Source organism: Buceros rhinoceros, unplaced genomic scaffold, assembly GCF_000710305.1.
Source record: "Buceros rhinoceros silvestris isolate BGI_N320 unplaced genomic scaffold, ASM71030v1 scaffold5712, whole genome shotgun sequence".
NCBI lineage: Eukaryota > Metazoa > Chordata > Aves > Bucerotiformes > Bucerotidae > Buceros > Buceros rhinoceros.
Window position 1 is genome coordinate 1 of NW_010399382.1, and position 11,175 is coordinate 11,175.

Here is an 11,175-nt window from a genome sequence, read left to right on the forward strand (position 1 = left end):
AGGAGCGTTGTAGCGGAGCGGTGGGGCAGGGCAGCGGGGTTATCCAGAGCCCGGCGGCGGTGGGAGGCTCCTTCCCGAGGGCGGGCCCGCGTCGCGCTGGGCGGTGAGACCCTGCGGGACAGGTCCGTGCGTGGGCGAGGAGGGGTCCGTGTCGGTGGAACCGCTGCAGTCGAACCTCGCTGCTGCGCTGCCTGTCAGGGAGAGCGAGGCAGCGCATGAGGGGCTTAAAGGTAGCCCAGTGCGCAGCCAGGGGGGAGGCTGGAAGAAGGGAGACCATGCCGTGAGCAGGCGTGAATTTTCCAGTAGTGAATCCGGACAGGAGTTAATCCAGGAGTCAGCACAGACTGGGATCTTCCGGACTGGAAAGCAGCTCTGGGGAAAGGGACCTGGGAGTCCTGGTGGACAACAAGCTCAGTACGAGCAAACCGTGCTGCTGTGGCAAAGAAAGCCAACAGGATGGTGGGTTACATCAACAAGGGCATCACCAGCAGAGACAAAGAAGCCGTTACCCCACTCTGCTCAGTGCTTGTCAGGCCACACCTGGAATCCTGTGTTCAGTTTTGGTCCCCGATATACAGAGAAGGTGTGGACAGGCTGGAGAGGGTCCAGAGAAGGGTCACAAAGATGATCAAAGGACTGGGAAGCTGCCGTGTGAGGAAGGGCTGAGAGAATGGGGTTTGTTGCCACACCTGGAATCCTGTGTTCAGTTTTGGTCCCCGCTATACAGAGAAGGTGTGGACAGGCTGGAGAGGGTCCAGAGAAGGGTCACAAAGATGATCAAAGGACTGGGAAGCTGCCGTGTGAGGAAGGGCTGAGAGAATGGGGTTTGTTCAGCCTTGAGAAAAGAAGACTTAGGGAAGAACTTATCATTGTGTTCCAGTGTTTAAAGGGTGGCCACAAAGAAGGTGGAGACTCCCTTTTTACAAGGAGTCACATGGGGGAGTCAAGGGGTGATGGGTGCAGGTTGTTCCTGGGGAGATTCCGATGAGACACAAGAGGAAAATTTTTCACAACAAAGACAATCAGCCACTGGAATAACCTCCCCAGGGAAGTGGTGGAGTCCCCAATGTCAGACACTTTGAAGATTTGGCTGGACAGGGTGCTGGGCTGTCTTATCTAGAGTGTGCTTTTCCCAAGAAAGGTTGGACCAGATGATCCTTGAGGTCCCTCCCAACCTGGTATTCTCTGATTCTGTAACTGATTTCCTCTCTGATTACATGTCATGATTAAGCTGGGGAAGTGTGAGAATAGTGGACAGTGACTCTCCATGGGTGTTAGGTGAATGAGGGAAGGCTTTGCTGTTGAATACCTTTCATGCTTGATCATCCTGGCTCTCAGACACTTGTGCTGCCGTAGGGCTGCATGCAGGTAACTGAGTAGATCTGGTGTCTCGGGGTTAGAAGAGCACCTGCGGCCCCTCAGCTGCAGACAAGGGACTTCCTTCTGCTGGAAATAAGCAATATGTGACTATTCTGTCATTGCTTCTCCAGTATCTTGTAAAACATCTGACTCTAAGGCATCCCATCCCCAAGGCTGTGATAAATTTGGAGTAGTCAGATACCTCAGGAAGTGCTTTATCACCCCAGGACACTTTTCATAGCAGTGCAAAAGTAACAGAGTGTGGTTCTGCTGCTGTCTTGCTGACTGTCTTTGGAGCTGGTGGCACAGCAGTCTAAGAGGTGAAGAAATGTGTTTTAGTGATAGCCAGGGGAGTCACCTGGCATGAAACCAAGCAGTGGGTAGGACTCTGAAACCCCACGGGGCCTGAGAAAATATGTCATACACACTTGTCTCACTTTTTGCTGAGCAGCAGAAGCTGTTGGTGAAAGCAGTAGCACAGAGAGGTCTTGGGGAGGGGGACAGGATGGTTAAAATGCCCGCTGCCTTAGTGTGACCGTTGTCTGTATTTTTCTGAAGAGCACACACAGTCACGGGTGAATGAGAAGATGCAATGCTCAAACCACAATGCAACACATAAGCTCATTCTCTCTGCTGATGGGAAGCTTTCTGAACACTGGACTACAGCTTCAGCTGGCTGCTCTAAGACAAGGTAAGAAGCTTTCACAGAGCGGAGGTACGGATGGTAACAGTCAGAAAATGTGACCCACTTTTCCTAAAGGTAACATCCAAGAGACTGAAGCGTGTTCCTGATGTAGAGAGGGACCAGGAACTCATACATTCCTAGTACCCAAAACTTTATCTTCTTTTGTAAACCAGCAAGAAGTGCACTGATTTTGAGGACAATACAAAGATCTGAGCTGCTTGGGAAGCACAAACCAGGTTTCTCTCAAAATTAGTAAGGATCGGTAGTACATTCCAGAATAACGCAATGACTTGGGAATTACATGTGGCTTGGGAAAACTGTGGGTGAAAGACCCAAGCACTCCTGAACTTTGCCACCTTCTGATTAAGGTGTGAGGGTAATCATCATCTGAAAATGGCACAGCAGTTTGCTGTGGGGTTTTCTGTTAGTCTGCCCAGGGTTAAGCCTGATTCTCTTCCAGCTTCCTGTGGTGCAAACCACAGTCAAATCAGTAGGCCAGTATAAGAGCGAGGTGAACCAGCTTACGGGTAACCTATTTTTCCCCACATAAATTCCCATTAAACATGCTAGGACTCGGTGAGCAGAGGATCTTCTTCCTTTCCTTTGCTTCATAGCACAGCATCCATCTGTTTTGATCTGTTTCGCTTTGTTTGTTTGTTTTTTCTTATTATTTTTGTAGGCTTGTGAAAGAACTAGGAAACCAAGATATCGTTCAAATAGCATGTGGGGACCATCACGCCATGGCGCTATCCAGAGGTAGCCTCTTTCAAGCCCACTTTTCCTCCAAACGGCAGTCGCATTATGGCAGCTTGTTCTCAGGACAGGTTCAAACTCCTCCCGGCAGTTGGTGACATCATTAGAGAGTAATGAGCAGCGGGTGGGGACACAAAGAGCGCTGGCTATCAGCGCTGCCCTTTCCTCCTAGCCTCCAGGGACCTGCAGCTCTTTCTCTCCAGTTTCTGAGCACTCCCCCGCCACAAAGGTGTGTTGTGGAGACCAGATGTGGCTGCCCCGCTCTGCAGTAGCCAGACTTGCTCACTCTTAAGTTGGAGCACCTCTCTGGTTAGTTACTTCTTGCAAGTATGGCTTTAGAGGTGGAAATACCCTGCCTGTCTTCTTGCTGTGCTGAGTCTCACAGGCAGCGATGGGACTGCCTCAAAAGTGTGTCAGAGGCAAAGAGGGAGATTTGGCTGCTGGTCTCCCCTTAGAGCTAGGTCCCTGAAAACACTGATTTTTGCTCCTACTCCCAAAGTGCAAAGACTCAAGGGAAGCAGTGGAGCTGAGCTGTTTCCTTTTGTTCTGTATGTGAAGGAGGCGAGCTGTTTACCTGGGGCCAGAATGCCCATGGACAGCTTGGAGTGGGACGCCAAACCACACTCATTGACCAGCCACAGCTGCTGAAAACACTGAAGGGCATCCCACTTGCTCAAATTGCTGCTGGAGGAGCTCACAGCGCTGCCGTGTCACTCTCTGGAGCTGTGTACTCTTGGGGAAAGAATGACTTTGGACAGCTGGGACTTGGAGACTCAGAAGGTAAGGAAGGACAGCAGTTTGAGAGTAAAGCAGTAGGAGGGTGTTTTCCTGGTCAGTGCAGACACAGGAGTGGCTCTGGACTGTCAAGACCCTTTGCAGCAAGCAGTGGGCAGTAAAACCTTTTGAAGAAAGTATGTCTGGAGAAGTTATTTGTTTCTGAGCTATTGTATCCTAACCAGGAAAGGCATGCAGGGGCAAGGGATTTAGGGGTTGTGTTTCTACAGAGAACTTCCACATCAGTTTATGTGGCCAGCTGGATATTGTGAGCTCTTCAAACCATATGTCTCAGAGGTCCCTTTCCACTCCCATTCTCTCTCCAGGCAGTCTTGCATGAAAGAAATCTATTTTATACCTCATTGTCTTCTTTAACTCTCTGTAAACACAGAGTCAGAGAAGAATTAAAGTCATGCATTGCCTTCAAACTTAGAGGGCTAGAGGAGTTGTCCTAGCCAGACAGTACCTGAGGTCAGCAGGATCCGAATGAGTCCGCATCCTTGAGAGTCAGATGCTTTGAAGCCAAGTACCTTTTGACAAGCAGATGTGAAAGTGCTGCATTTTGTTTCATATCAAATGCAAATAAAAAGAAAACACTATGAAAAAGACAGAACATTATGAGAAAGAATACGTTATAGTGGAAGGTAGAAAACAACTCAAACGCAAGCTGTAAATACAGGAACTGCTGTCAGAGAGTACTGAAAAGCACTGACCCTGGTATTTGCTAAATCATTCTTTGTGTGAGACCCCCCAGTACCCTTTCGTTTTAGCAGTGCAGTCTTCTTTCCAGACAGGGACTGTCCATCGTATGTTGGAGCATTAGAGCATTGGAAGACTGTATTTATCTCATGTGGGGCAGATCATACTGCAGTTCTCTCCAAGGTGAGTCTGAAGTGGAAAGTCAGCACCTGAGACCTCACCCTGGGAGAAAAGATACACTGCTAAAAGTCAGCACGGAGAAACTGGGATGGCAAAGCCTGCTTCTGTCCGAGACTGCAGCTGATTCCCAAGGGATTATCTCAAGCTATTGGGAAAATTGGCATTTTCTCAGATTCTTGTCACCTGCGTGCAAACTTTTGCAGGGAGGTGGTGAATGGGAATCCTGGGGCAAAGAGGTGCGGATCAACTCTCAGTACTTTTTGAAATAGATTTTCTTTTTGATAGCATATTGAGGACTTCAGAAAATGCGAACAGTAGCTAATCCACTAGGGTTTACTCACACAAGTAAAATTCTTAAGCAACAGGGAGTTATTCTCAAGAGTAAATTGCTTTTCTCAAGAGTAAAATGATTAAGACATTACAGTGTAGGATTAGGCTTGATGCAGAGTGAACTCTGTGTTTGAATCAGGGATGGTTTGAATCAAGTCCCGTATAACATGTTGTATCTTGCTGGCTCTCTTTCTCAGTGGTGACCGTTTGAACGCTGTAGGTAATAGAGTGACCCTGTTGTTTTCTACTTCATCTTCAAGGAGGGGTTGGTGTGTACCTTTGGAGCAGGAGGAGCTGGCCAGCTTGGACATAACTCCACTCGGAATGAACTCAGGCCTCGTGTGGTGGCCGAGCTGTGGGGAGCACGAGTTTCGCAGGTTGCTTGTGGCAGGTAGGGAAATACCGATAATGTGCCTTCCGAGGTCAAGGTCTTAGGGGAATCACTGAAGAACAGCAGGGAGAGGAGTCACCAGTACGTTCAAAACCCTGTATCCCAGTAGGTGAGCACCGCCAGAATATCCTCCACTCCTCACGTGTAAGCCACCTTCCTTCCACAGCCCTTGGGAAAGCAGAAACCTCAGCCCATGCCAAGCTGAGGGAAAGGGCTGCAAAAAATTACCAGAAGCCCTGAGTTTTTGGCCTTCCGAGAAATTAAGGGTGTACTGGGTTACAAAGGGCAAAACTCTGTCAAAGCCTGTGTCAGGAGAGTCACTGACCTCCTGCCCACTTTGACAAATTGTTGGCTTCTTAGAAAGAACCAAAGAGTGGTGGTAATTATGCAATTTAATTCTGCCTTTCTGGAACTGAGCCAGAAAAATTCTCCCACTGACCTTTCAGAGCTTTGTATCATGCTCAGCAGCATAGAAGTTGTGCTTGGAAAAATGGAAGGACTTGAAGCTAGCAAGGCATAACCCTTTATTTTTGTATGTGGAACCAGGGTAAATCACAAACACTAGAGGGTGGTGTCAGAAATTTGAGTCCGTATGTTTCTTTATTGTTGAATATTTATGCAAGGAAGGGTCCTAAGACTTTAGTCCATAGCTGGACTGCCAGGACTTTTAAAAACGAGCCTCAGCGATCCACTTTGAAGATGTATCTGTGAATTTCATTCTGACTAGCCCAGTGGTATTAGCTTATCTGGACCATTTTTCTTTTCCTGAACAGACAGCGCACCCTGGTCTATGTCCCCTCCTTGGACAAAGTCTATTCATTTGGTTCTGATGAAGAAGTACAGCTGGGAGATGAGAGAGACCGTAATCGGTTGATACCGCTTCCCGTCAATTCACCAGAGGACACTGGAAAGTCCTGTCAGAGTAATGCCCGCTGCAGATGTGTACAACCTCTATTAGTTTCTCTCAGAGAGATGGTTGCTTGCTTGATGTTATGTTTACCGTGAGAGGCTAACATTGTGTCTTATGCTTGCTTGGTGATCCCAATAGATTCTAGCAATGGGTTATTCCATTTGCTGCTTGATTTATCATCATGGATAATGGCCACGTAGAGTCAATTTTTAGACAGACAGCTGCTATTTGAGGAATTTTTTTTACTGTTCCACAGCTGTGCACTGAACTCTCTGAAGATAATGACTGTCTCTTCAAATGTAACTTTGAAAATATTTTTCTTTCACAGAAGAAAACACGTCACAAAAGGTGATTAAAATCAGTGCAGGAGGAAACCAAAGTATTGTCCTTTGCAAGGTGAGTAAGGTCTGTGCATATTTGATTGTGGCTTCTAGTTTTACCATTGTTCTCATTGTTTCTGCTGGAAACATTTGGATTTTCCATCCTGCTTTTCGTGCTCCAAGTTCATCTATGTGTCTTGCAGTTCTTCCCATGCTTACCCAGAAACTAACTTGTATTACGACTATATATCTGTTATGTGGATCGTGCTGGATGACCATTAATTTGTTCATACTTAGGCTGAAATCTTCTTGTAATGATTGGCTTGAAAAAAAGAATCCTATCTGCTAGACCTGCAATCTCATCAATATTTTCATGTGTTTCACACAGAATTCCTGTTTGAATGGAATTGCCACTCTGAACGATAAAGATGTGGACACGTGGATTTCTAATTCAAGTTCGCAAGATTGGGAAAGTATAAAAAAGTCAGTCAGAAGTGGGCTGTTTATTTTTTTTCCCCGATACATGTTTAAAAGTTACTATTCTTTGGAGACTACTGTAGGAACTGATATTCCAGAATTTAGCTGAGACAGTATCTTGTGCCAGCACTTCTTCCTTAGGTTTTGCCCAGGAAGAAGAGCTGTTGATAGGCAAGAGCCCTTTGACAGCCCTTTCGCAGGACACACTGCCTGCCTTCAGAAGCCTGTCCCCCTCCTCTTGCACAGAGTGGTGGTGAAGTTGATGAAGAACCGACAAGTTCAGTCAGCGAAATGTTTGGTCTGCAGACCAGGGCCTTGTGCAAAAACTGTAATCCGGGCTACCTGTACTGGACTGTCCTGTGCATGTTGGCGTTTAGAAGTTAGTGATCCCTTCTTTAAGGAATCTGTTTTTCAAAAGCAGTGAGTGTGTACCACTGCGAGAAGCCTTACACTTACGGCTGAGAATTATGATTACACAGTCTTTTTCCAGATCTTGTGTGGGAGGTTATTTTTGGACAAATCTGACTCCAGCTGCTGATTTTGAGCTAAAATCTTGGCTAATTTGAATCTAAATATTTCCCTGACCAGTTTTAGTATGGTTTGGATGATATGGGAAGTGGTTGTTGAGAAGGTGAGAGAGAGAGGGTTCTTTCCAGATCTCAGTAAGAAGGGCCTGACATCAATTGATAAAATAGCTGCTTTAATAAGAACAGAACCAGGAATACAGGTAGTGAGTAACTCTAATGTCCCTTCAGGTGCTGGGACATCCGTGCAGCAGCAAATGCATACCCTGATGGAGTTCCCCTCAGCGTGCTACAAAGATCGCATCTGTGGAGGGGTTCCTCCTCCCTCCCATAGCATAGTGCCTTTCATTTTGCATGAAAACCAAAACCAGATAACTTTCCAGCTTGTCAGGAAAAGATACATCCATCATAACACCCGCTAGCACGCAGCACAGGCTGGCATGGGGTGCTTGAGCAGGTTCCCTTACAAGGCCCAGGAGAGCAGAGGTGGCTTGTTGGTGATCACTAGCTCCTCAAATACTATGTCTTCTGCAATGCTCTCAGTACGGTGGTGCCAAGAAAGGCTTTATGTGTGTGGTCAGGTGCAGACACACTTGGACGTGCAAATTTTGTTGTTTCAGAATTAAAAGCCTGAAGCTGCTACTCATGTTGCAAGGATTGACTTTGGTTTGTTTTTTACTATCAGGAATATCAGTCTGATCTTTTCATCTGAGGCTTGCATCAACGGAAGCTTCCTGGAGAAAAGGTAGTGTGCGCTGACTTAGACATAAAAGAATATATTGGCTGCACGTAAACTGACTGCAGAGTGTTGTTTTAGCCTACGTATGTAGAGAAGACCAGTTGTATCTAAATTTGCAAGAAGCAAGCCTGTGTTTTTCAAAGCTCAAGCTAAAATTAAGTTTTTCATCCACCCACTCCTGTTGATGTTCTTACAGAAGCCCACATTCTAGCAGATTATCCCACAGTGGCGTTTGACAGATGATGATAATCCCTTCAGGCGATGTTACAGCTCCCAAAGGGTTTATAGTAGCTCCTCCCAGCACTGAAATGGAAGTCATTTTACAAAGAAATACAGGAAGCCTGCCATTGATGGTGCGCAGCTACACCAGACAGGGAGGACACAATATGAATCAGGTCACACCAATAGATGAAATTATACCCACTGGAGTCAGGGCTGAACTTTCCAAGTATTTTCTAAGGGTAAGGTGCTTCACTATTCAATCAGTAACAAAAAACGGCTTCTCACATCATGTGGTGTTCTTTTTTCTTCCTTTGTGATAGAGACAAACATTTCAGAACTTCCAAAGAAGCCTCGGGTGTAGACATGTTGGAAGTGCAACGTTTTTATGAGAAGATCAGCAAAAACCCAAAGGTCTTCCAGGAGGTAAGGGTTTGATATAAGGATCCTCACTGTGCAGATACTGAGGAGCTCTGGATTTGTGCATGAAACTTGGGAATTAAGTACCAGCCTAATTCATAAAACAAAACATAATTGCATTTTACCCCTTGTCTCTTTTTTTTTTGACTTTTAAAGGTGCAAAAGGAGATTGAGAAGTTACTGCCATCATTGTCTTCCTCTCCCATCTCACCTGAAAATTTCAGAGTCTACTTGATCTTGCCTTTCCTTCTGCAGGGAGAGGATGACAGCTCTTACCGTTCTCTCGGGCTTCTAGCACAAGCCATCATGAAGCTCCAGCTGAAGGACCTGCAAACTCTTGGTAGGGTTTTGTGAGGATAGAACTGAACGCTTTAAATTCCTGGTCATTTTCAGCTGCAGAGCAAGAGTTAGTATTGGTGACGTAATTTGTTCCGGAAGAAATGCTGGAAGAAATGCTTTCGGTAGGAGTAGAAACATGGGGACTATGCAGCAAGACACAAGAAAAAAAGAATCATCTCAGTCTGAGGTTTAATTTTTGTAGTGCAATATTAAGCATTTTGGGGGGGGGTTAATTAATTTGACAAAAAGCAGAAATGTGGCTTCATCCATAAATTGCAGTTATTTGAATGTTACCTGTTTTCTTTACAGAATGCCTGTGGTCAAATCTAGAAACATCCTTTTTCAAGACACTGGTCATTCTCTATCAGAGGGTCTCCCAGAAAAACCTGTTTCAATTTATCATGGAAGTCAGCGGTGGGCAAAGAAGCCCCTCCAAACTGCACCCACATGAAACAGTGACTCTGCAAATACTGCAGAATCTTTACCAGGTGAGAAAAGGTTTGGATCATGATTAAATGGGCTGTATCAGCACAAGTTACAGTATTTTCATCCTTTTTACTTGTGAATTCGCTGGCTTTCCTTCTTACAAGGGAACATGGGGCCTTGTCATTTAACTTCTTCAGGAATCTCTTTGGCTCTACAGCAGCTTTGAAGGAGTCGTGCTCTTGAGTTGTGCCCGGCTGACCCTCTGTAGAAATGAGGAGCTGAAGCATGTCCCTGCCCCTGTTACAGGCAGGGGGAGGGACGCTCTCAGTGGTGAGGCACGTGTGTGTGATCCATACAGAGCTATGGATGTGGTGTCCACGACAGAGCATGCCCATTCCCCTTTCTGCTGGTGCGATCCCTCACCTCAGTAACCGCTCACAGCATTCAAAACCCAACCCCCCCGCTTGGCACATTGTGGCTGCCACAGGGACGCCGCATGATGCTTTAAGAGCCTGTCACCTGGGACAATAGAATTAGAGCATCTTTAGCTGTAAGTGGTTACATCATTTGGACCTTTACATGTTGACTGTACCCCCCCAAATCGTATCTTTGCCAGGCCACAAGTACGAACATGAATAAGAGACACTAAAGACACTCAAAGCGAGTGTCCCCTCTTTCCTGGGGGAATCCTGTTGAGGGATCTTCATTGTAAATGGCTTTCTTGCTCATTTATACATGGCCTTCTGAGACTTCTCACTGTTGGGTGCTGTGCTACTGTCACAAAACGGAGGCCAGGAAGATAGAGAGAGCTGATTATTAAAATCCCTGGCTTAGAAGGGGAGGGTTTTCCAAGCCCTTTACAATTCGTCCAGCCCGCTAGCTACCCAACAAAGACAAAACCCTGGCACCCAAGCTGCCTCCCACGCTCCTGTTCGGGAGGAAGGGGAACCTCGCCGGGTTCTGTACGACTTGGCCAGCCTGCCAGGCTCACGCTGGCAGCGTCACTGAGAGTCCCTCTTGGCAGCCCACAGGACTGGAGGATCTTCGCCTAACCTGTTCAGGGACCCTCACTAGCAGCGACACTGAGACAAATCCCTTCAGTATTAGATCAACAATAATAATTTATTGTGTAAATGTGTGACAAAATGCAGGTTCAAATGATACCGGGAATAGGGTATTGATGGCGAAGTGGATTTGGAGCAAACACCAAACACACACATACAAAACTAAATACGCAAGCAAACCTAAACACTAATAATTATAGTAATATAATTATTAATAGCTAGCCTGATGTTAGTATTTAAGTGCACAAAATATAGAGCTCTTACCAAGAGGCGTCCCTGGAGGGGGGGAGAAGATAGGCTCAGCCCGTCGGCTGTTCCCAAAGTTTCGATGGTGTCTTCTGTTCCCCAAAATCCCCCTTTCATTCGCCACTTTTTACACAGTTTCTATACTTTTAGGTGGAGTTTGAAGGACTTTAGTCATTAATCCTTTTTATTCTGATTGGATTAAAAATCTCTCGCGTCACTTTTAAAGGTAGAGGTGACAAAATGTAGTACCCATGCCCAGTGGGAAGTGGTGGCACCTGGGAGGCGGGTGGCCTTTGGGATGGAGGGGTGGGTTTGTGTTA

General features: G+C 46.3%; 1 protein-coding gene across 1 annotated transcript; it reads left to right on the forward strand.

Moving 5' to 3' along the window:
• Positions 1 to 1,917: 1,917 nt before the first annotated feature.
• LOC104489286 (E3 ISG15--protein ligase HERC5-like) lies at positions 1,918 to 10,184 on the forward strand (the record flags this gene model as incomplete). Its single annotated transcript, XM_010131430.1, has 13 exons — positions 1,918 to 2,050; positions 2,724 to 2,800; positions 3,356 to 3,577; positions 4,362 to 4,453; positions 5,041 to 5,171; positions 5,945 to 6,093; positions 6,413 to 6,486; positions 6,790 to 6,884; positions 8,088 to 8,147; positions 8,684 to 8,786; positions 8,937 to 9,120; positions 9,429 to 9,533; positions 10,162 to 10,184. Coding segments are annotated over 13 exons (1,448 nt in total), but the record flags the coding sequence as incomplete, so codon positions are not given.
• Positions 10,185 to 11,175: the final 991 nt, after the last annotated feature.